Raw genomic sequence first — 24147 nt, 5'->3', positions numbered from 1 at the left:
GGGATGCGGTGTGGCCGGCGTGGACCGGGGCGGGAAGTCAGGGGGACCCATTAGGCGGCCCCCGCGCACAAAAGCAGAGCGCCTTTTCTCGGGTCGCTCCCCCATCCCTCCCCCACCCTCCTCCTCCAGCCCAGCGCCTCCGGGCCGCCCACCCGGCTCCGCCCTCCGCTCCGCGCCGGGTTTTGCGCGGCTCCGGCCCGGCTTTGGGGGGGGTGCCGAAGAGGGCGGGGGGGGGGGGCGGAGGTGGCGGAGCCGCGAGTCGCAGCGGCGGCCGCGGCGGGCGGAGGAGATGCGGCCGCGGCGCGCCCCCGGTCCGGCCGCCGCGCAGCGCCCCCCCCGGAGCCGACGCCAGCGCGCCGGGGACCGGGGCTGAGCCCCCTCCCCCGCGCAGCGCCGCGGGCCCGGGGGCGGGGAGAGCGCGCGCCCCCAGCGCCCCCCCCCGGGATGCCGGGCTGAGCGGCCGGCGGGACAGGTGCGCGCACGGCCCCCCGCCCGCGCCCTCCGCCCTCGCGCTCCCTCCCGCGCACTCGCGGCGCCCGCGGCTCCGAGGTAAGCGCCCCGGGGCGTCTGCGAGGGGCTGGGGGTGGGGGGAGGTGCTCGCCGTTGGGCGGGGGGGTCTGTCGGCACGCAGCTGGGGGCCCCAATTGTCGGCTGCGGTGGCCGGGTCGGGCGCTCGGGTGGGGGCCCCGAGGGCCCCACCAGCGAGAGGGCGATGGATTTGGGGCCGGGGAGGGGGGGGTTCGAGCGCTCTAAGGCCAGGCTCTGTGGGCCACGCAGCTGGGGAGGGGGCTGCATTTGGGGGGGTCGCTGTCTGGAGCGGTGTGATGGGGCTCCGGTAACAGCGCCTTTCCGGGGCTCGATTTGGGCCTGGGGCGCTGAATGAGGCTCCATCATGGGGGTGTCTCATGGCACCGCAGCCGAGGGGGGGCCCCTGGATCGTGGACTGGGGGCCTGGATGTGCGGCTATAATGGGGGTGCTGGCGGCACCGCAGCGGGTGGCGATTTTGTCCTGGGGGGGGCCGTGGGAGGCACAATGATGGGGGCTCGCGGCTGCGCCGCTGGGGAGCTGGATTGGGGCCCAGGTGGGGGGTTCAGGGCAGGCAGGGGGCCTGCTGGCCGGGGCTGGGGGTGGTGTTGGGGGGCGGGGCCCTGAGAGCTAAGTCCGGGCCGACCCCGGGCTGCTGAGGTGGTCCCGGCGCGGCGAGGCCCCTCCGCCCCACTCCGCGCTCCAGCCGCCGCGCCTTGGGCGCCCCGGAGCCCTCTCCAGGCTCACGCCGGCCCGGAACGAGTCCAGGGCCCGAGCCCCCGGGGAGCGGCAGCGGGGGGCGGGGGGAGGGCCGGCCAGGCCGGATCCGCCTCTGCAGGGGGGGCCCGGGGGTTCGGAGCCCCCCAAGAGCTGACAAAGGGACAAAGAAAGCGTCTCTCTCCGTGCGCGCCGGGCGGGGTGGGGGGCGCAGAGTGGGGCCCCCCTCCTGCGGGCGCTGATTGGTCCCCGGGGCGGGGGTCACGTGCCCCCCTGTCCTGCTCTCCGCCTCCGGGCGCCCTCCGAGTTTGGGGCGCCTCCCAGAGGGGGCGCTGCTGGTGGGAACCCCCGGCCCTGCCCCTGCCCGGGACGTGTAGACGCTGGAGCTGGAGTCCCGGGGCTGGGGGCGGGTCATAGACCCTCAGCCCCTGTGTGGCCCTTTAGGGCTGAGCTCTTGGCAGCCTCCGCCTGAGGTTGTCAGCTTTGACCCCCCAGGCTGGAGGGGACCTGGGCTTGCGTTAGGAGGGGGGCCCTCAAGCTTTGGGGGAACAGGGGCCTAATGGCTGGTGCTCCAGAAGGCCCCCCTTGCCCCCCACTCTATTTGCAAAATTGCATCCCTTCTTATTTTTCTGGGTTCCTTCTCAAGGGGTCCAAATCCCCTCTCCAAAATAAAAGTCAGCCCCCCTGGGACACCCCCTCCCCCATGGCCTCAAGCAGCCCTCAGCCCCTGGCCCACATCCTGGCCGACACGGTTTCTTTTAGGGGTGAAATTTGGGGTGCTCCTGGACAATGGCGGTCAACCCGATTTAGAGCGAGTACAGGATGTGGGTGGATGGCTGGGGGTCGTGAGCGGGGTCAGGGCTGGCCCGGGAGGGGAAAGTGGCAGCTGGGGGTCACGGTGGCCCCTAGGAGACCCCCTTGGGTGGTGGGTGGGTGGCAGCCTGGCAGAAACTGCATTAAACTGTAGTGTGTCCGTCCTAAGAGCAGATGGGGAAACTGAGGCCCAGGCAGGCGGCAGAGGGGGCGAAGAGGGGAGCCAGGCCCCTCCGTCCCTGGGGCTGCTTGGGCCTGGGCTGGGCAGAAATTGGGCCTGGAGCTCTAACGCCCCGCCCCTCGGCCCCCCTAAAATTGGGCTTAGAGGGCACAGAAGGGGACTGAGGGCAGGACGCCACTGTGTGGCCTCAGCCCGGTCGCTAGCCCTCTCTGGGCTGTGGTCACCCCGGGAGGAGCTCTTGGTTTCAGGACCTGAGTGGAGGGAGACGAGGCAGAGAGAGAAGTCACCCGAGAACACCCTGGACCTGTTTGTTACCCCTCCCTCCGTGGCCCGTGGGTCCTCAGGGTCCTGTCGCCTCCTGTGCTGTGAGGTGAGAGGGAATTTGTCCCCTGGGAGGAGCCGTTCCTCCTCTGGGCTCCGGGCTGTCCACGGGGCACGGAAGGTTCTGGAGATGGGCGCTGTGGGGGGTTGGCGCCCGCAGTGTGGCCCGGCCTTGGGACGGGCCTTGCTGGGTTCCCGGGGGCTGGCCCGGGAGACAGAAACCCAAGTGTCCTTGGCAAGGTAACCCTGACGTCAGCGGCGGGCCAGGTGAGCTGGGTCCCCGGGGGCTGAAGGACGTGCCGGCCGCTGCCCGTCTCCCGGGAAGGAGGCGTCCCTGGCCGGCCCCGGGGTGTGGCCCTGTCCTGTGATGGGCGATGCTGGGGGCCCGGAGAGGCCTCGGGCGGAGGCAGGAGAGGGGGAGGCAGGGAGGGCTGCCTGGAGGAGGGGGTGCCGGCACTGGGCTTGAAGGCTGAGAAGCATGTTGCCAGGAGGAGAGAGGGGACAGGGACTCCAGATGGCGGGAGTGGCAAGGATAGCCACGGCAGGGTGTGCTGGGGGAGCGCTGAGTGGCTGGGCTGTTTTAAGGATGGGAGACAGTGAGCATTTAAGCCTGAGAGGTGGGTAGGGGCCGAGAACGCCAGGCTGAGGAGCGGGCTTTATCCCAAGGGCAATAGGGAGCCATGGAAGGTTTTAGAGCAGAGGAGGGAATGGGCAATGCTTCAGACCTGCAGCGGCCACAGAGACAGGCTCCTGGAAACCAAGCGAGCTGCTCAGAGAGGTGCTGAGCCTCCCATCCTTGGAGGCAAGCAAGTGAGGTTGGACAGCCATCTTTCCAGAATCCTGGAAGAATCATTCTGATCCCCATCAGGCCCAGGTGACCATCCAGATTTCTTTGAAATTTCCAGGGGTTGTGGGTTTTCTGAACTGTCACGTTTAAGATCCCATCATTCTGAAGTTCTAAGCCATTGAAGGGGCCGCGGACCCCCAGACTGATCCTCCTCTAAGACCCAGCGGGGATGCGGGTGGACTGTGGGGACGGCCGTGTTGAGTGGAAAAAGAGAAACTGAGGCTCGAGGCGGCCTCAACACCCCCAGTGTGGCGGACGGCGTAGGCTCAGTGTGCGGCCTAAGCCATATGATTCTCCTTTACTGTCCAGGTTGTTTGTCCCCTGTCCTTTGGGGACGTCCAGAGAAAGTGGCATCAGGAGGGGACGCGGGAGGTGGGGGACCCCTCCTCCGTCCCCCCGGGCAGGGAGACGGGGCCTCCCCCCAGCTGCCCTCTGTGACCCTTCGCTGTCTGGCCCTGGGGACCAAAGGTGGCCGCCCCAGGACCTGCTGGGAGGAAGGCCCAGCCTAGTGAGGACTACATTTCCCAGGATCCACCTTGGCCCCGGCCGAGCCTGCCGTCCAAAGGCAGACCTAGGAGAGAACTTCCCGACTGCAGGAGCCCGGAGGATTGTGGGTACTCAGGGGCTCCTGGGGGCGCCCTGGTCCGGGGCCGTTGGGGAGATCAGTCACTCAACAAACGCTCCCAGGGGCCCCCCGTGTGTCATGCCCGGTGCTGGGTGACACTGTGATCCCAGAGAGAGGATTCAGCTGTGGTGACTAGTTGGCCCTCAAGGGGCCTCCGGGCTGGAGGAGGGGACACAGAGGCGGACAGTGGCCCTCTCTGCTACGTGGGCTCAGGGCCGGGACAAAGGGAGTGAATGGGCTGGGGACTGTTGGGCTCTGCCCAGGGGATCAGGGAAGATGCACCAAGGAGGGGCATTGCTGCTAGGGCCGTGACGGATGTGTAGGAGTTCACCCGAGGAGGCCACGTGTTTGCTGATGGTTTCAGAACCTGCTCCCTTACCCGGAGCCCAAGGAGTCAGAGGCCCCAGGGAGCCGAGACTCTGAATTCTTGCCCTCAGAGACTGCCTGGTCGGATCAGGCTTACCTGGGTTTGGATCCATCTCTTCACTCACTCACGCGCCCTCTCTGAGACTCAGTTTCCCCCTCTGTAATATATGGATGCTGCTTTTCTCTCTCCCTTAGGGTTAAACGTTCAAACAAGAGGAGGCCGGCAACATGCCGGGCATAGTTCTGGCTTTTTGTGGGTTTTTTCTGGAAAAAGGAATAACTTTGGAAAGCGGAGACTTGTGGCCTCAGCCCGGGTCTCATGGGAGCTGGAGGGGTCTTTGCTGTCGTGTGACCAGTGGACAGATATCCCATGAGCCCCTCCATTGTGCCAGGTGCTGGGGACCTCAGTGACCGAGGCCAACCCGGCCCTGCCTTTGTCGAGCTCCTGGCTGGGGGGGACTTACTCAGGGAAAAAAAATAAATCCGGATGACTCGAGCCCTGAGGGCAATAAGCGGGGTGTTGTAGCTGAGAAGGGGGGGCCGTTTTAGCTGCTGGTGTCACAGACGGTGGCTCTGAGGAGGTGTCATTTGAGCCGAGACCTGGAAAATGAGGAGGAGCCGGTCGTGCAGAGATCTGGAGGAAGAGCATTCCAGGCAGCGGGCACAGCATGTGCAAAGGCCCTGGGGCAGGCCCAGGCCTGGGGTGTGGGAGGAGCAGTGAGGAGACCGTGTGGCTGGAGCAGAGGGAGGAGGGGGAGAGAGGGAGGAGGGAGGGCAGGGAGGGGACGGGGCAGGTCGTGCAGGGCCTGGGGGGCTGCGGGGAGCACAGACTGCGGGGGGCGAGGATGGGAGCCGGGGGCCAGGGGACCAGGGCAGAGGGGACACAGCTGGTCCAGGGGAGGATGCTGGGGGCCGGCCAGGCTGCAGCGGTAGAGGGGAAAGAAGCGGGTGGACGGGGAAGATTCTGGACTCGCTGATGGGAGCACGTGGGGACTGACTGGGAGCCCCTTTCTCCGGGGCGGGTGGCGTCTGTACCCCATGGCCTGGGCTGGAATCCCAGGACGGCCACTTCCTCGCTGTGCAACCTCAGGCGTCTCACTCGCCCTCTCTGGGCCTCAGTTTCTTCACCTGTAAAATGGCGCGAAGAACCCCTCCCAGCAGCGCTTTCCGGAAAGCCGGTGGCACAGGGCCTGGAACACAGTCGGCACTCCATAAGTGTCCGCTCTTACTCCGCTTTGAAGCTCGGAGCCCCAGCTCTGCGGAGAAAAGGGGCCCGGGCCGGGGTGGCCGATTCCCCGAGGTCCCCCGGCGAACGGGGGGCCCCGCGGAGGCCCAGTTCTCATGCCCCCTCCCCCGGGGCCCACGTCCCCCGCCCTCCGCCTGCCATTCCTGAGCCCTGACTCACGGGCCTTGTGGTCCGCTCTGACCCCGGGGCCGTCCCCCCGGGACCTGTTTCCCGCCTTTGTCTTCTCCGAGTTCCTTCGCCAGGTCTTCCGTTCCCAGCAGCGCTTGGCGGGGCCCCGCCTGCCTCCTGCCCCGCTTCTGTCCCCCTGCCGTCCCCCGTGGGGGTCCCCCGTGGCCTCCCCGTGGGGTGGGGGGCTCAGCCTGGGGGAGGGGAGAACCCTGCTGAGGGGGCCGACTCCTCCTCTGCCCTCAGACCGCGACCCCGAGGGCGGGGACCACGTCTGTGTCCCCCAAAATGGGGCCCCACGTTTTCTGAATTTCCTCCAAATTGGGGCCGAGGGCGGGGTCTATCTGCCCGGGGGCCCCCCAACTTGGGAACCTGTGGCGCCCGGCCCCCACCCCGGTCCCCTCCCTCCTGGGGGCATCAGTGACACTGGGGCTTCCTCCGATGGTGGCGGAATGCCCCGGAATGTGTCCCCACCCCCCCCCTTACCAGTTGCTGCTTCCAGTTTGCCTCCTGGTGGCCCAGTTTCCGAACCGAGATTCCAGTTAATGACCCGGGAGCCCCCCGGTCCGTGTCCCAGCCTCGAGGTCCTGCCTCTGCCACCTGGCTGCTCCCTGAGTGGCCCGGGCACCGGGCAGCCTCTGTCTGGGTCTCTGCTCCAGAATGTTCCTTTAGGCCCCGGCGACAGATGGCGCCTCGGGGGCGCTCAGCAAATGTCCGCAAGAGGCGGGAGACCCAACCCACCGGGCCTGGGTTCCAGTCTCGCCCGCAGCCTCCCGTGCTGTGTGACCTTGGCCAAGTGGCTTCGCCTCTCTGAGCCTCGCTTGCTCCCTCTGCGGCATGGGGACGAGGGTGCCGGTCTCTGCCGCACGGGGCTGGGGTGGGCAGGAGGCGAGTTCCCACCCGGGAAGAGCTGGCCCGCGCCTGGCGCACAGTAGGGGCTTCATCGAGTCTTCGCACCTACTGTGTGTCAGGCCACTGCCCCGGGGAGCCGATGTCCTCATGCGCCATTTACAGAGGAGGAAGCAAGACCAGAGAGGGGAAGGCTATAACCCAAGGCTGCACAGCAGTTGGCACCGTTTCTGAGCACCTCGTGATCACCCGACGCGGGTTCTGGGTTCACTGATGGGGAAACTGAGGCTCCGGGATTCGAGAACACAGGGAAGAGGGTTGAGGATGGAGGGGAGGACGCCCTGGGTGCGTCCCGGGCGGGAGAGGGACCCCCGGCTGCGGGCCCCGTTCCTAGACAGCCCGGGCGGCGGCGGCAGCTGTGGGGCAGCTGGAAGCACGGCCGTAACCGGACCTGGACGGCGCGGGCCCGGCTGCGCGGTCACCCGATCCGCCCGGGGACGCCGGCCGGGCGACAGCAGCTCCTCCCGTGGAACCGGAGCCGCCGTGGCAGATGGAGAAACAGGGGCTCTGAGCCTGGCCCCGCGTCGCCGAGGCCCTGATGTGGTGCAGAGAGGCCCAGAGAGGGCAAGCCGCTGGCCCAAGGTCACCCAGCAAGGTGACTTCACGGAGAGCGAGCGTGTGGACCCAGTCGGGTTCCAGCGCCCCGTTGGACAGACGAGAAACTCGAGGCTCCGGGTCTTGTCTGGAAAAGGGGGCGAGTCCCCGGGGTCCCCATCGTGAAGGGCAGCCCCCCCAGGATGTTCCTGCTGCTCCCTGAGCGGTTCCAGCTCCTCCATCACTGCTGTCTTTCTGTGGATTTGGGCCGTCGTGTTCCTCATCGTTACCAGAAGTTTCCGAGCCCTGTTACCTGGCACCGTGCGCACCCCCGTCTCCCCAGGGGACCAGGAGCCCCCCGAGGGCAGGACTTTGCCGCTGTCCTGGTCACAGCAGTGTCCCCACGCCTGGAACAGTGTCTGGTGCACACAGCTGGCGCTCAATAATGGCTCACACAAGGATCCGATGAAGAGCTCCCGATGCCGGGCACAGGGAGCCAGAGCCGGACGCAGACGCTCCTGGGTTGCCAAGGGAGGAGGCGTGGCTCCCGGGAGCCCCGGGGAAACTGAGGCTGGAGGCCAGGGCCGTCAGGGAAGGCTTCCTGGAGGAGGGGACGTGCACATGTGGCCTCGGCTGGTGGGTGGGAGTTGGCTGTGGGGCTTTAAGGAGGGAGAGTGACAATACTACGTCTGGGTGACGGGGCGGGGGCCCCAGGGGCAGAGGGCACCGCCTGAGCCAGGGCCGGGGGGCGGGCTGGTGGCTTCGGGGCGCGCCTGGCAGGCGGGGGTGGAGGGCGAGCGGGAGGAGGCCGGGAGGCTCCCTAAGCGTCAAGGTGGGGAAATCGGCTCTTCCTCGTCGGGTACAAGGGAGCCATGGGGGGTGTTAGAGCAGGGCAGGCGCAGGGCCTGAGCGGAGCTGGTGGAACCAGTACAGGAGGGACCTGAGCGCCAGCCCCCCGCCGTGTGCTGCCGGCAGCCTCTGGCCCAGGAGGGGCTTGTGGCAGATGGACGGGGTCCTCCCTGAGCCGACTGATTCCGGGGAGCATGCGGCCGGGTCCTCCGGCGCCCGAATTGAAACATATTATTATTTCTTGAATAATAGCAACGACAGTGACAATATTAATAATAATAATGACTCCGTTGATGACGCTGCAAATAACGGGGTTTTGCACCTTTGGGGTTCGCCTTTCGCCCCCGGCCTCGGGGACATCGGAGGCCACCCACGTGCATGGCTTCCGTTGGGCCTTCCGTCCCTCGCTGCAGTGAAACAGCCACGGGTGGTCGATGGGGAAACTGAGGCCCAGGCAGGGGGTGGCGGCTGCTGGAGGCAGAGCCGGGGGTGGAACCCGGGCCGTGTGACGCGGGGACCGAGCTGCTGACTCGAGGCTCTTCAGCGGCCCGTGTCGTCCGCCCAGCTCTCCCTCTGGGGGCCTCAGTTTCCCCAGCCAGCCAGCGAGAGCGGGCTGGGCGGGGTGGGAGGGCGCGTGCGCATGCGCGTTGGGCAGCCTGGCGCCCGCCGTGAATTGGGCCTCGGAAAGTGACGACCCCAAAGCCACCATGGGGTGGGGGGTGGGGGGGTCCAGCCAGCAGCTTCCTGGGGGGACATCCGGGCACAAGGCGAGCCTCTCAGGATTCTTGTGCCCCCGGGTCCCTGCGCGATCCGGCTGAGACGCGGGCTCCGGTTGGGCAGGTCTGGGGGGGCCGGGGCTCTGCCTTCCCCGCGGCTCCCGAGGGAGACTGAGGCTGCTGGTCGGAGGACCCCTCTCAGTCTAAGGGTGTGTGACACCAGATGGGGGGGGGTGCCCGGGGAGGGAGGAGGCTGCGGATCCCGGCTGGTGGCCAGGGGGTCTCTCGGAGGAGGTGAGACTTGAAATCTCGGGAGAGCCATGTGGGTATCTGAGAGAAGAGACAGGTGTGGGGGCACAGCCCGTGCAAAGGCCCTGGGGCAGGACGGGCCTCGTGTTTGGAGGCGCAGCGAGAAGGCCGTGTGGCTGGAGCAGCGGGAGGAGGGGGAGGGAGGGAGGAGGGAGGGCAGGGAGGGGACGGGGCAGGTCGTGCGGGGCCGCGGGGAGGACTCGGCTTCTCTGCGAGGGAGGGGGAGCCTGGAGGGCTGCGGGCAGAGGCGGCGGGCCCGACTCAGGGCTCCCGGGCGCCCTCTGGTGGCGGCTTCGGGGAGCACAGGCTGCCCTGGTCCAGGCCGGAGGTGACCGCTGGACGAGGGGGCCGCCCTGGAAGGGACCAGAATTCGGGATCCGTTCGCAGGCAGAGCGCACGGGCCTTGCTGGCCTCGAACGTGAGGGTGAGGGAAGGAGGCTGGGGGCCCGGAGGTCGGGGGGCAAGTCCTAGGCGTGACCTGAGCTCTCGGAACTTTCTAGCTGACCCTAAAATTTATACCCGGGGGAGTCAGGGGCCACGAGGAGCCCAGATTCCCCGGCCCGAAGACGCCCCAGGTGGGAGGAATGTTCCAGAAGGAAATTCGAAGCTATGACGAAATGATGATAATAACTAAGGCGGCAGGGTCCCCCAGGAGGATGGTCCGGGGGGACTCAGGAGGGTGGCAGGCGATGAAGTCAGGTGGCCTCGAGGAAATGTCCATCTCTGCCTCAGTTTCCCCATCTGAGCAGTGGGACCGTGTGCCAAGAGTTGAGTGACCGTTGAGGGGTCAGGTGGCATGGGTGTGGGCTGGCGCTCACGGCTTTGTAACCGTCCCTGGGGCCGTGCACGCGTGTCCCCAGGGCTGCAAGGGGAGCCCTGCATGCCCGCGGCACCCCCCCTCTGCTGCCCTGGGTGGCTCCGGGGGGCCAGGTGGCAGGGCAGGTGGTGGGGCCGCTTCCGGACGCCGGGCGCCGGGCGGCTTCTGGCAGGGGTGCCTCGAGTTTCACGAAGAGAAGCAGATGGTCTTGGAGAGGGTGGGGGAGGTGCTGAGGCCTCCGGGAACCCCGGGTCAGGGGGTAAACTGAGGCCCGGGGCCGCGAGGCAGCCCCAAAGTGGCCCAGACCCCCCAAAAGAGCACGTGGGCTCCAGTTCTGCATTATCGTGGAAAGAACTCAGGCTGATTCAGCAGGTTTCCACCCTAAGGGCCACAGGACAATGTCTGGGGACATCTGTGCCTGTTACACTGGGGGTGCTCCTGGCATCAAGTGGGTGGGGACCAGGGATGCTGCTCAGCCCCCCGCAGCGCCCAGGACGGCCCCACCGAGATGACCCGGCCCCGATGTCAGCAGAGCCGAGAGGACACCCTGGTTTAGGGCGGAGCAGAAGCAGAGAAGATGTGAGTTCTAGAAAGATCCTTTGCCACCGTGAGGAGGATGTGGAAGGGGCAGAGGCCCGGAGGCCTGGGGACCGGGTGGGAGGCGGGAGCCGGGCTAGGGGGCGCTCAGAGCAGTGGTGACACAGGCCACACAGGGGACAGGGAGGCGGACGCCCCGGCCTTCGGCTCAGGGACGCTGGGGCCGTCGCTGCGTCGGCGATCCTGGAGGAGAAGCGAGTGTGAGGCCGGAACAGCCCGGCTGGGGTCGCGGGGTCCTCGGGCCGCTCTGTGGGGCTGGAGGCAGCCGTGGTGTGAGGACGACAGGGACCCCGAGTGGCTGCGTCGCAAAGTTGGGGAAAACGAGCCCTGAGGTCCCCTCCGGACCTGGGCCTCAGTCTGCCCGTCTGCGAGCTGGGTATTAATGGCTGCTGGTCCCCCGGGGGTGAGGGACGAGCGACCCTCACCTTATTAATCTTGCTACAACCGTGCCCAACACCTTGGAGCCAGATTCCAGAGCCAGAGAGCCCCAGGCCCGGTCCTCCCTCGAGGCCCCTCATCGGTGCCTCAGTTTCCCCATCTGCAGAATGCGCTCAATGTGGCAGCAACCCCGCTAGAGCCATGGAGGGGGGTCATGAACTGTTCCTGGAAGCCACACGGCCCAGCGTCCGGTGCTTAACATGACACCACCACCAACAGCAATGAGCATAAGTGTTTCTTGAGCACCTATTGTGTGCCAGGAGCCGTGCTAACACCCCCCAGGCCTCTGAGGTCAGTCCTGTCACCATGCCCGTTTTATAGATGAGGAAACTGAGGCTCAGAGAGGGGGCTGACCTGCCCGGGGTCACACAGCATGTAAACGGCAGAGCTGGGGTTTGAACCCTGGCCGCCGGGCTCTGGAGCCGCGCCCCCAGCCACGATGCTGCGTGGACGGTAAATGGAAGCTGTCGTTTCGAAGTTTCTTAAGTTAAATATTGTTCTGATGAAACATCGGGCGGTGGGGGGAAGGCGCAGCTCACACCCCTTAGGGCGGCTGCCGTCAGAAAATAACGCGGCGGTGAGGACGTGGAGAAGTTGGGACCCTGGGCGTTGGTGGCGGGGATGAAAAAGGGAGCAGCCGCCGTGGAGAACAGGATGGCGGTTCCTCAGAAGTCAAACCTAGGATGACCGCGTGACCCGGCAGTCCCGCTCCTGGGGACAGACCCAGAAGATTTGAAAGCAGGGTCCCGAAGATATTTGCACCCCCGTGTGCACAGCAGCGGGATTCATAATTGCCAAGAGGTGGAGGCAACCCGAGTGTCCACGGATGGAGATGGAGAAACACAATGTGTCCATCCACACCCTGGAATATTACGCAGCCGTGAAAAGGAAGGAGAGCCTGACGCCTGCTCCCACGTGGACGGACCTGGAGGACGTGATGCTCAGTGACATGAGCCAGACACAGAGGGACACACACTGTGTGGTCCACTCACAGGAGGTCCCCAGAGGAGCCACATCCACAGAGACAGAAAGTGGATGGGGGCCAGGGGCTGGGGGAGGGGTGGGGAGTCAGTGTTTCCTGGGGACAGAGCTTCAGTTTGGGGAGATGGAAAGTTCTGGAGACGGATGGAGGGGATGGTGGCACAACCGTGTGAATGTGCTTCATGCCGCTGAGCTGGGCCCTGAAAATGGTGAGGACGGCCAATTTCACGCTATATACATTTTGCCACAATGTAAAAAAATGTTAAAAAAAAAAAAAAAAAAGGCACAGGGTGGACGGAGGCCCGAGAGGCCAGGCTGACCCGGCAGGCGGGCGAGGGGCTGTGGGGCGGGGTAGGCAGCGGGGGCCTTGAATGCCGAGCGGCGGCGGCAGGGCCCTGGCTCGGGGGTCCCTGAGAGCCCCAGAGGCCGAGGAGGCGGGGAGGAGTCAGGGAAGGAAACCCGGGGAAGTGGGGCCGTGACCGCGCACACGTGGGATCCGGGCGTCCGCTGAGTCACAAATCCTGGAAGTCGAGGGTCACGGGGAGGAAGCCGTGCCGGGCCACGCAGGGCCTTCCTGTTTTGGGCCCCGAGTCCTCAGAGGCAGGCGCTCCGGGGCCAAAGTTCCCGCACCGCCCTCGCCTCCCCGGGGCGCACCCCCGGGGCCCCAGGTTGGGGCAAGGGCTCCGAGATGTCCTTGCTGCTCCGACGGGGAAACTGAGGCATGGGGCTCGCCAGAGACTTCCCGGATGGACGAGGCTGATGCGTTCTTATTTGGCACCTCCGGGCTGCCCCCCCTTCTGGAAGGGGCGTGGAGGGCTGGGTACCAGCGGGTGAGTTCTGGCCACACTCCCACCAACCCCGTCACCCCCTGGGGCGCCTCTGCTCCAAACGCCTGGAAGGTTCTTCAAATTCCCTTGAACCGGTGCGGGAGACCGGCCCCCCCACCTGGAGAGGTAGTGAGGCTCCCGTCACAGAGGTATTCCAGCAGAGGCCCGAAAGTCTGGACTCGGGAAGGCAATCACTCTGACCGGGGGTCTCTGAGAGGCTCGGGCCAGCTGGAATATTCTGCAATTCTAAAGTCTTGGGCTTCCCAGATTGTGGTTTCTAAATGTGTGTTTTTTTTTTTTGAACCTTTCATTTTAAGGTTTTTGTGTTTTAATGCAAATGGCATCGGAAAGCCATTCGGATAATAAAATAGGCGCTGGAACTATTACTGTCTTGCCCCGGCGGATGTTATTGTTTGAATTGGGATCTTTGTGGGGCTTTTTCTGGGGAGCGAAGGGCCGGGCCACCGTGGCTCGGGAGCGCCATCTGCCGCCGCTCAGTGTCCTGCCCCCGCCCGCAGGTGTCCCCTCCGGTCGCCCGGCCTCGCCATGCGGACCCCCCGAGCGCCCCCTCCCCGCCCGGCGCTGCTGCTCCTACTGCTCCTGGGGGGCGCCCACGGCCTCTTCCCTGAGGAGTCGCCGCCGCTCAGCATCGCCCCCAGGGACTGTGAGTGGGGGTCCCCGGGGCAGGGGGCGTCCTGAGGGAGGGTCCCCTTCCCCCAGGGGGCTCCCCGGGCCAAGCCCACCCCGGCCCTGGATCACACCCCTCCACACCCCCTCCCCAGACCTGAACCACTACCCCGTGTTCGTGGGCAGCGGGCCGGGCCGCCTGACCCCCGCAGAGGGCTCTGAGGACCTCAACATCCAGCGCGTCCTGCGGGTCAACAGGACGCTGTTCATTGGGGACAGGTATGGGGCACTGTCGGGCCGTGTGGGGAGCCGGTGGTGGTCCTCCTGGGGGCGTTGCGTGGTAGGGCCTGTTGTTGGGCTGGAGTGTGACTGTGTCCCCCCGGGTTCTGGACTCCGGGTGTGGTTGGAGCCCAGAGCTTGTGATGGTGTGTTAACAGGTGGCGACACATGTTTAGTTGTTAAAACTCACTGGGTGCCTACAGAGGGTGCTGAAGTGGCGCCCCAGGGCTTCTCTGAGGAGGGGACATTAGAGTGGAGACCTGAATGATGAGGAGACAGCCATGGGGAAAATCTGGGGGAGAGGGAGAAATCCGGGCAGCCGGCACAGCCTGTGCAAAGGCCCTGGGGCGGGACCGGGCCTGGTGTGTGGGAGGAGCAAGAGGAGGCCCGTGTGGCCCGAGCAGAGGGAGGAGGAGGAGAGAGGGAGGAGGGAGGGAAGGGAGGAGATGGGGCAGGTGGGGTAGGGCCTGGGGGGCCGACAGGAGGACTCGGGCTTCTCCTGCCCACCAGGGAGGTGGGAGCCTGGAGGGCTGCGGGGCAGAGGAGGGCGGGCCCTGACTTGGGGGCTCCAAGTGCCCTCTGGTGGCTACTCTGGGGATGACAGACTGAAGACGAGGGTGGGAGCCAGGCCCCAGGGCAGAGGGGACTGCACTGGTCCAGGCGGGCAGTAATGGATGCTGGACCAAGATGGTGGCCGTGGAGGGCATCGATGGGGTCCAAGCCCTGAGAGTGGACAAGACCACCCAGGAGGGGTGCCGGTGGGGGAGGGAAGAGACCCAAGGACCCAGCCCTGGGCCCACGAGGGAGAAAGAGGGAGAGCGAGGGGGGCCCAGAGAGGTGGGAGGGAAGCCGGGCAGGTGGCAGGTCAGGGGCTGCGTGGGGACAGAGTTCCCAGGAGGAGGGTGGACTGGCCGGGTCAGACACTGCGGAGACGGGGAGGAGGACAGAGAAGTGACCGCTGGACTTAACCCGACGTGGCCACTGACCCTGGCCGGGGCATTTTCTGCAGCCTCGGGGGACTGAGAGGAGCTGAGGGCACGGCAGCTCGTCACGTTGAGTGAGGGCCCTCGGCGGGGCCATGTGAGCCTGAGGTGGTGGGTCAGGGCCCCACGGGGTGTGCTAGAACCTGCGGGTCATTTTAGGGCCCGAGGAAGCGTGTTAGGGGTTGCAGAAGCATGTGAGGGCATGTGCCACATTGCACGCCACACCTGCCACCAGGAGGATGGAACGTGGGGGGTTAGGTCCCCCCAGTCTCACTAACTACAACCCCCCAGGGACAACCTGTACCGGGTGGAGCTGGAGCCCCCCACGTCCTCGGAGCTGCGATACCAGCGGGTGAGGATGGGCTGCAGGTGGGGGGAGAGAGGGCAGCGCTCGGGGTTCCCACCAAGGAGACCTGACACTGTCCTGGGGACCAAGGTGGATTCGGGGCTGCCGGGCGGGGGTTCCTAGGGTTGTCAGGGACCCCGCTCCCCTCACCAGCTCCCTGTGCCCCCAGAAGCTGACCTGGCGCTCCAACCCCAGCGACATCAACGTGTGTCGGATGAAGGGCAAGCAGGAGGTGAGTGGGCCCTGGCCACGCCCCGAGCCCGCGCTGGCCACGCCCCGGCCACGCCCCCAATCAGTCCTGGCCACGCCCACCGCAAAATCCTCCTCGCTTTCATCCTAGGCTAGGACCCTGGTGTTGCCATGGCTACGCCCAGAGCCTGGCCACGCCCCCAAAATTGTCCTTAGTTATGGCCACGCCCACAGCCCTGGTCTTCCCGTAGCTCCACCCCTTCAACGGCCGCTGATACAAAGTATTTCCCTGTCTTGGCCCCGCCCTCAGTCGTGGCCACGCCCCCAGCCCAGTTTTATTTGAGCCACGCCCCTAACGTCCTGGCCACGCCCACATCCCTGGCCCCTCCCCGCAAGGCCCCAGGTCTTCCCTGGCCCCGCTCTCCGCCGTAGCCACGCCCCCGCCCCCGTGGCCACGCCCACCTTGGCTTCCCCAGGGCGAGTGTCGAAACTTCGTGAAGGTGCTGCTGCTTCGGGACGAATCCACGCTGTTCGTGTGCGGATCCAATGCGTTCAACCCCGTCTGTGCCAACTACAGCGTGAGTCTCCGCCCCTCGGAGCCCTGCTCCCGGCCTGTGCTCCCCTGTCCTCGGCCACGGCACCTCCTGCAGGAAGCCCTCCTGGATATGCCCTCCTGCTCCCTCACCTCGAACTAAGGATGAGGCTCCCAAAGGAGGCCTGTGCAGGGCTCAGGGAACCCCAGCCACTTAACTAGGATTGACTCTCAGCATCATTTACAGACCAACACGCTGAGCCCAGAGAGGTTAAGGGACTGAGCAAGTCACACAGCATCCAACAGGAGCCAGGATTCCCCTTGCAGTGGGGGCTGGTGGAGCGGGGGAGTTGCTAGGAACCCTGACACTCAGGCCCTGTCCCCCCGCAGATGGACACGCTGCAGCCCCTCGGGGACAACATCAGCGGCATGGCCCGCTGCCCGTACGACCCCAAGCACGCCAACGTGGCCCTCTTCTCTGGTGAGTGTCCCCCAGCTCTGACCCTCTGATGGGGGCCCGGCCCCGAGCAAGGCGTGGTGGCATTTTCCACTCTTGGAGTCCGGGTTGTTTAGAAGGTGGCTAGGGGACCACAGTTGGGGTCAGCCGGGGTCGGGGCTCAGCTTGGGGCATACCCTGGAGTGTGGACAGGATTCACGTGGGCTCAGTCCTGGAAGATCGAGTTCTGACCCACCAGCCCCTGGCCTCTCTGATCTCATCTCTCACCTGCCTCCCCCTCGACTCACCCCCATCCAGAAGGGATGCTCTTCACGGCCACTGTCACCGACTTCCTAGCCATCGATGCCGTCATCTACCGCAGCCTCGGGGACCGGCCCACTCTGCGCACCGTGAAACACGACTCCAAGTGGTTCAAAGGTGGGGTGGGCATTCATCAAATCCCCTCACCAGAATAAGAGTCTCCAAGGAGACAGGGAGGGGCCTCCCATCTCGTGTTTGGAACCTACTGGTCTCTCTGAAGCTAAAGCTAGAGGAAAGATTTAAGTTGAATCTAAAGTAAAACTTGCTGGAAATGGGTGACTTAGAAGCCTGAAATGGAACTATAAGAAGGGTACGGCAGGGTGATGTCCCCCCTTCATAATAAAAGCAGCACCCTGGCGGATGTGTTCCCAGCCCCAGCACACGCTTTCTCATGGCGGGGGCTGGGCTCTGACCCCTCCTCTCCTACAGAACCCTACTTCGTCCACGCGGTGGAGTGGGGCAGCCACATCTACTTCTTTTTCCGGGAGATCGCGATGGAGTTTAACTTTCTGGAGAAGGTAAGGCCGTACGCCCGCCCTCGGCCCCCCAGAGAGGCCGGCGTAGCGGGGCGCAGGGCTGAGAGGCTCTGATCGTGGGAAGCGGGGAGCAGAGGTGGATCCATGAGTCTCCACCCGGGGTGAGAGGGTGCCGCCCCCCACCCTGGTCCTCAAGGGCTGGGCGCCCGAGGTGGAGCCATCTGTGGAAGAACCTGGGTGCACAGCCCTGGGTGAGGGTCTCGGCTTTGCAGTCAGACACACCCCTGGGATCCGGTTCTGGTGCTGCCCACCCGCCCGTCCGCCATCTGCCTGCCATCCTCCCTCCACCGTCCATCCATCTGCCCTCTCCCCCGCCCCCTCCGCCGCCCGTCTGTCTCTTCTTCAGCCCGCCCCCCGGCCATGCCCAGCTACCCACCTGCCCACCCACCAGCTCAGACACCCTCCATCCGGCCGGCCGCACGCCCACCTTTTCCATGCTCCTCTATATCTGTCCTCGCATGTCCCACTCGCTCACTTATTCACCCGTTTGTCCATCTACTGTCCGGTCATTCGTTTTCCTAACCATCCATTGATCTGTCCTCCTACCCTCTGCTCATCCGTCCGCCATCCGTGTCTCCGTCTCCCTCCACACCCTTCTGTGTAGCCAGTTACGTAGCCACCCAGCTCCTCTCATAACCTGCTCGTCCATTCTGTTCCACTTTCTGTCCAGCCGTGCATCTGCTCACCCATCGCCATGGGCCACCCACCCGTTCACTCATTCTCCATGCAACCACTGTTCATCTACTTACCTGTCTTTTCATCCATCTACCCACCCACCCACCCATCCATCTACCCATTCCTCCACGCACACATCCATCTGCTCTTCTGTTCGTCCATCCACCCCTCCACCCGTCCATCCATCCACCCGCCCACCCACCCATCCATCCATCATCCGTCCATCCATCCATCCACCATCCATCCACCATCCATCCATCCACCATCCATCCATCCACCATCCACCATCCATCCACCCACCCACCCACCCACCCATCCATCCACCATCCATCTACCATCCATCCACCATCCATCCATCCACCATCCATCCATCCACCATCCATCCATCCATCCACCATCCACCCCTCCACCATCCATCCATCCACCCGCCCACCCACCCATCCATCCATCATCCATCCATCCATCCACCATCCATCCATCCACCCATCCACCCATCCACCATCCATCCATCCACCCATCCACCATCCATCCATCCACCATCCATCCATCCACCACCCATCCATCCATCCACCCATCCATCCACCCATCCATCCATCCATCCACCATCCATCCATCCATCCACCATCCATCCATCATCCATCCACCATCCATCCATCCATCCACCCATCCACATATCCCTCCATCCCTCCATCTATTGATTATCTCCTTCATTATCCATCATTTTCTCCTTCCAACTCATTTATCCATCCCTCCATCCACAATCCATCCATTTGTCTCTCCATCTACCCATCCATCCGGCCCCTCAATTCCTCACGCAGCCAGACAGTTAAGTGCACAGACTGCCGTTTACTATCAGTGTGACCTTGGGCCAGTCACTTCCCCTTCTCCGTGCCTCAGTTTCCCCATCCCTACAGTGAGCATATCGGTGGGCCCTCCTTCACAGAGCTTTGGGAGGACAGCAAGAGAAGATGGGGATGAAGTGCTGGTACATACTGAGCGACCAATAGATGGAAGCAGTGATGATTACGATTGTCACGTTGCTCTGACCGTCACTGTCGTCCCCACGTTTCCGCTGGGGGATTTGGTGCCCAGATGGCTACGGGGCAGCGAGCCCGGGCCAGCGTCCTCCCTCCCGGCCGGGGTGGCGGGCAGCGCGGCCTGCGGATGGGCCTTCTCGGACCCGGGGCTCAGGCGCCCGTGTGTCTGCTGTGGCGCCAGGTGGTGGTGTCGCGCGTGGCCCGTGTGTGCAAGAACGACGTGGGCGGCTCCCCGCGCGTGCTGGAGAAGCAGTGGACGTCCTTCCTGAAGGCGAGGCTCAACTGCTCGGTGCCCGGCGACTCCCACTTCTACTTCAACGTGCTGCAGGCCGTCACGGGCGTGGTCAGCCTGGGCGGCCGGCCTGTGGTCCTCGCCGTCTTCTCCACCCCCAGCAACAGGTCAGCGCGCCCCAACGGGAGCGGATGGGGGACCTCGGGTGGACGTGAGCCGAGAGGCCCCACAGTCACTCGGCAAACATTCCCTGGGTCCTGGGCTCAGAAAGGTTGGAGAGGTCTCAGCCCCAGACCAGGGTGGGACAAAGCCACACACTGACCCTCCAAGGCCCTTTGGTCAGAACTGGGCAGATTGTGGGGGTGGGGGGGTGTCCTCATCTCTTGCCTTTGGAGGAAATCTGGGAGGGCTTCCTGGAGGAGGGGACATTGGAATTAGGCTTCAATGGGTGTGAGATGAAGGAAGAGAAAAGAGTGTTCCAAGTTGGAGGGACAGCCTGTGCAAAGGCCCTGAGGCTGCAATGAGCTTGGGTTGTTTAAACAACAGAGAGAGGACCCGGGTGGGTGGCGTCTCCGGCCCAGGGGACTGACCCTCTGGCAGCTCAGAGGACGCAGCCTCCGCCACATGCCCCGACCCGGGCTCACCTCCCTTTCTTCTACTCCCCCCACCAGCATCCCCGGCTCAGCCGTCTGCGCCTTTGACATGACGCAGGTGGCCGCCGTGTTCGAAGGCCGCTTCCGCGAGCAGAAGTCCCCGGAGTCCATCTGGACGCCGGTGCCCGAGGACCAGGTGCCGCGGCCCCGGTGAGAGCCCCCTCATCCCAGCACAGGTGTCACGTGGGGGCCTGTCCCCACGGCCGGACGTCCACACGGGGTTTGAGCCGTGGCTGAGTCTGGCCGCTCCTGTGACACACGTGGGGGACACGGCAGCCCTTCGAGCAGGGTGGCGGGACCCCTGCGGCCGCCTTGACCCCGCCCCGTCCCCCAGGCCCGGCTGCTGCGCGGCTCCCGGCATGCAGTACAACGCGTCCAGCGCCTTCCCCGACGACATCCTCAGCTTCGTCAAGACCCACCCCCTGATGGACGAGGCCGTGCCCTCACTGGGCCAGGGGCCCTGGATCGTACGCACCCTCATGCGGTGGGTGCCTGCGCGTGGCCAGGGCCCGGGGACGGCGGGAGGATGGAGGGCGGCCCCGCTGGAGCCAGGCGCTCGAGACGGCTGCGGGCACGGGCTGCCCGGAGACAGGGAGACGGAGAGACACGGGGAGACAGAGACGGAGAGAGACAAAGAGGGACAGAGATGGAGAGAGACAAAGAGGGACAGAGAGAGACCTGGGGGAGCAGAGATGGAGAGAGACACATAGAGACAGAGAGAGACATGGGGAGACAGAGATGGAGAGAGACACGAGGAGACAGAGACAGAGAGAGACACGGGGAGATGGAGACAGAGAGACACACGAGGAGACGGAGAGAGACACAGAGAGACAGAGACGAAGAGAGACACAGGGAGACAAAGATGGAGAGAGACAGTCAGAGACAGAGACGCTCAGAGAGCCAGACAATGGGGACATTCAGGGCCACAGGTGCAGGTGGGAGGCGGGCTGGGGGTGCGCAGGGCTGTGGACCCTGACCCCTACCTGCCCCGGCCCAGGCACCAGCTGACGCGCGTGGCCGTGGACGTGGCCGCCGGGCCCTGGGGCAATGAGACCGTGGTCTTCCTGGGCTCCGAGGTGGGCACCGTCCTCAAGTTCCTCGTGTGGCCCAACGCCAGCGCCCTGGGTGCCACTGGGCCCAGCGTCCTCCTGGAGGAGTTCGAGACCTACCGGCCCGACAGGTGGGAGTGGCCGTGGCCGCACGCGGGGTGGCGGGTGGGGTGGTGGGGCGCCTGTCATGACTCTCACCTGTCCGCTCACCCAGGTGCGGACGAACCAGCGGCAGCGAGACGGGGCAGCGGCTGCTGAGCCTGGAGCTGGACGTGGCCTCGGGTGGCCTGCTGGCAGCCTTCCCCCGCTGTGTGGTCCGGGTACCCGTGGCCCGCTGCCAGCAGTACTCGGGGTGCATGAAGTGAGTGCCCCCTGGCCGGCTTTGGGGAGGGAGGCCAGGGAGATGAGCATGGGAGCAGAGGGCACGATCCTGACTCATTGAATGATGAGCTGGGTGGAGGTCACAGCCTGTGCAAAGGCCCTGGGGCAGGCGTGTGGGAGGAGCAGAGGGAGGAGGGAGGGCAGGGAGGGGTCGGGCAGGTCGTGCGGGGCCTGGGGGGCCACGGGGAGGACTCGGCTTCTTCCCCCAGGGAGGGGGAGCCTGGAGGGCTGCAGGCGGAGGAGGGCGGCAGCATCCAGGGGACAAGGAGGCGGCTGTTTCTCTGCCTCTAAAACGGGTGGGAAGATCACACGCAGATAAAGCACAGCCCACCCTCGGCTCGGTGTGAGGCCCCCACACGCAAACCCCCACCCCACGCCCACTGTCACGGCCATGATGTCGCCACAGCCCGGAGCCAGGGCTCAGACCGTGTGGGCTCCAGTGCCGCCTCTGCCATTTGGATGAAACTGAACTTTGTTGAGCCTCAGTGTCATTATCTGGAAAATGGGCAGGGGTGGCCCCCGCTGCGAAGATTTGTCAGGAGGACTCCCGGGGTCGATAGCAGGGGCCGCCGCGGAAGGGACCAAGGCTGATGGCCCCCCGGGCCCCTTGTCTGCTCCAGGAACTGTATCGGCAGCCAGGACCCCTACTGCGGGTGGGCCCCCGACGGCGCCTGCGTCTTCCTGAGCCCCGGCACCAGGTACCGGGGGGCGGAGGGGTGGCGTCTGACCCTCCTGATGGTCGGGGCTCCCCCACCTCGGCGCCCTGACAGGGGTTTCTGCTGACCGTGCCTCTCGCCCCCGCCCCCCCCCTTAGAGCCCCCTTCGAGCAGGACGTGTCCGGGGCCAGCACGGCAGGCTTAGGGGACTGCACGGGTAAGTGGACGTGGGCAGGAGGCCTGGGGACCCTGAACGCTGGTCCTGGTCCTCACGCCCTTTCCCGCTGTGCCCAGAGGGGTGGGGGTACTGGCTTCCATCAGGACTTCGGGCGGGCAGGGTGTCCCACTCCCGGGCGGGGAGGCAGGAGAAGGATAGACAGACGCCAGGGGAACAGAGACGCTGAGAGACAGGGACAAAGAGACAGCCCAAGGCAGACAGATGAACTTTGAGAAGACGGACGGACGGATGGACGGATAAGCCCGAGGCAGCGGGAGGCGCGGGGACCGTCCCCTGGCTGTCCCCTCTCACGCCCCTCTGCCGGCCAGGGCTCCTGCGGGCCAGCCTCTCGGAGGAGCGCGCCGGGCTGGTGTCGGTGAACCTGCTGGTGACGTCGTCGGTGGCGGCCTTCGTGGTGGGCGCCGTGGTGTCCGGCTTCAGCGTGGGCTGGTACGTGGGCCTCCGCGAGCGGCGCGAGCTGGCCCGTCGCAAGGACAAGGAGGCCATCCTGGCGCACGGGGGCGGCGAGGCCGTGCTGAGCGTGAGCCGACTGGGCGAGCGGCGGGCGGGTGGCCCCGGGGGCCGGGGCGGCGCTGGGGGTGCCGGGGGGCCCCCCGAGGCCCTGCTGGCCCCGCTCATGCAGAACGGCTGGGCCAAGGCCACGCTGCTGCAGGGCGGCCCCCACGACCTGGACTCGGGGCTGCTGCCCACGCCCGAGCAGACGCCACTGCCGCAGAAGCGCCTGCCCACCCCGCACCCCCACGCGCTGGGCCCCCGCACCTGGGAGCACGGCCACCCCCTGCTCCCCGCCTCCGCCTCGTCCTCCCTCCTGCTGCTGGCCCCCGCCCGGGCCCCCGAGCAGCCCCCCGCGCCCGGCGACCCGATCCCCGATCCCCGCCTCTATGCCACCCGGCCCGGCCGGGCCTCCCACGGCGACTTCCCGCTCACCCCCCATGCCAGCCCGGACCGCCGGCGGGTGGTGTCAGCGCCCACGGGCCCCTTGGACCCAAGCTCAGCCGCCGACAGCCTCCCGCGGCCCTGGAGCCCGCCGCCCACGGGCAGCCTCCGGAGGCCGGGTCCCCACGCCCCGCCGGCTGCCGCCCTGCGCCGCACACACACTTTCAACAGCGGCGAGGGCCGGCCTGGGGACCGCCACCGCGGCCGCCACATCCGGCCCGGCACGGACTTGGCCCACCTGCTGTCCTACGGGGGGCCGGACAGGACTGCGCCCCCCGTGCCCTAGGCCGGGGTCCCCGGACGCCTCAGCGGTGCCAGCCACGGGAACCTAGGACGGGGGCCCGGCTCCGAGTGGGTGCTCCGGCCCCCCGACCCCAGCCGCGGGGGAGGCCCCCTCCGCCGCACGGAAGCACAACGAGCCCGGCCCCCCACCTGCTTGCGGCCGCAGGACACTGAGGCAGTTTGAGGGGGGGCGGTGGGCGGGAGGAACGTGCCACGATTTGCGGGTGACCTTCTGCGCGTGGGTTTTGGTTTGTTTTCGATTTGCGTTTCTTTTGCTGTTTTCTACTCAATTGCACAAGTCCGTTCTCGGGGCTGCGGCCCGGGGGGCTTGGAGGCGGTGGGATGGGGAGAGGGGGCCGCAGCCGCAGACCCGAGGCCCCTCCCCGCCTCCCCCCGCCCCCGAAAAGTCCCTCCTTCCCCCAGGCTCCTGGCGTGTGTGGGTGTGTGTGCGTGTGCATGCTGTGTTCGTGTGCAAGGGGCCAGGAAGGGGAGGGTGGCGTGTGTGTGTGCGCCCGCGAGGGCTGCTGCCGGCGTGTGCGTGGGGTGTGCGCGTGTCTGTGTGCGACTGTGGTGGCCCCAGCGGCCTGGGCGTCGCTGAGCTGACGCCGGGGCTTCCAGAAGGCCGGGGGGCCGTCGAGGTGCCGGTTCGAAGTCGCAGGGGGAGCTGGGGACGGGGGTTCAGGCAGGGGGGGCTGGGAGGGCCTGCCCGAAAGTCACTGTGGCAGCAGCTGTCTAAAGGGCTCGGCGGTCTCGGGGTGGGGGGGCGGCCAAGGCGGGCAGGCCCCCCTGTAAATACGGCCCCAGGGTGGTCAGAGGGTCCCACGCCACCTGTCCCCTTGTGACCTCCCCCTTTGACCTCCAGCTGACCATGCATGCCAGCTGAGTGGCCGGCTGAGCCCTGGCTCCTCTCTGGAGTCTGCCTCCCCCACCCCCTCCCCGTCAATAAAACTGTTTACAACCACCGGCCCCCAAGGC

The 24147-nt window shown here is 66.1% G+C and overlaps 1 protein-coding gene across 2 annotated transcripts; it reads left to right on the top strand.

The window, feature by feature from the left end:
• Positions 1 to 392: 392 nt before the first annotated feature.
• SEMA6B (semaphorin 6B) lies at positions 393 to 24138 on the top strand. Of its 2 annotated transcripts, none has more exons than XM_070491757.1 (17): positions 393 to 549; positions 13303 to 13448; positions 13567 to 13690; positions 14965 to 15025; positions 15189 to 15251; positions 15685 to 15786; positions 16131 to 16221; positions 16495 to 16614; positions 16927 to 17015; positions 18927 to 19144; positions 19649 to 19780; positions 19965 to 20114; positions 20628 to 20810; positions 20894 to 21040; positions 21681 to 21758; positions 21875 to 21933; positions 22263 to 24138. In XM_070491757.1, exons 2-17 carry the CDS (start codon positions 13331 to 13333, stop codon positions 23174 to 23176), a joined length of 2649 nt encoding a protein of 882 aa, XP_070347858.1. In that variant the 5' UTR covers positions 393 to 549; positions 13303 to 13330; the 3' UTR covers positions 23177 to 24138. The 2 variants fall into 2 exon arrangements, with proteins under 2 accessions (XP_070347858.1, XP_014698544.3); XM_014843058.3 differs by lacking the exon at positions 393 to 549 and adding an exon at positions 12485 to 12787.
• Positions 24139 to 24147: the final 9 nt, after the last annotated feature.

Source organism: Equus asinus, chromosome 20 (assembly GCF_041296235.1).
Source record: "Equus asinus isolate D_3611 breed Donkey chromosome 20, EquAss-T2T_v2, whole genome shotgun sequence".
Taxonomy (NCBI): Eukaryota; Metazoa; Chordata; class Mammalia; order Perissodactyla; family Equidae; genus Equus; species Equus asinus.
The sequence above is the reverse complement of the archived record's forward strand: the minus strand, read 5'-3'. Positions and strand labels throughout refer to the sequence as shown.

Bases quoted from the DNA above. Each gene is read 5' to 3' on its own strand.
- SEMA6B (XM_014843058.3), top strand. From the start codon at position 12,717: ATGCGTTCTTATTTGGCACCTCCGGGCTGCCCCCCCTTCTGGAAGGGG. The intron at 13,691-14,964 runs GTATGGGGCACT...ACAACCCCCCAG, and splicing joins ACGCTGTTCATTGGGGACAG to GGACAACCTGTACCGGGTGG. The intron at 21,934-22,262 runs GTAAGTGGACGT...TCTGCCGGCCAG, and splicing joins AGGCTTAGGGGACTGCACGG to GGCTCCTGCGGGCCAGCCTC.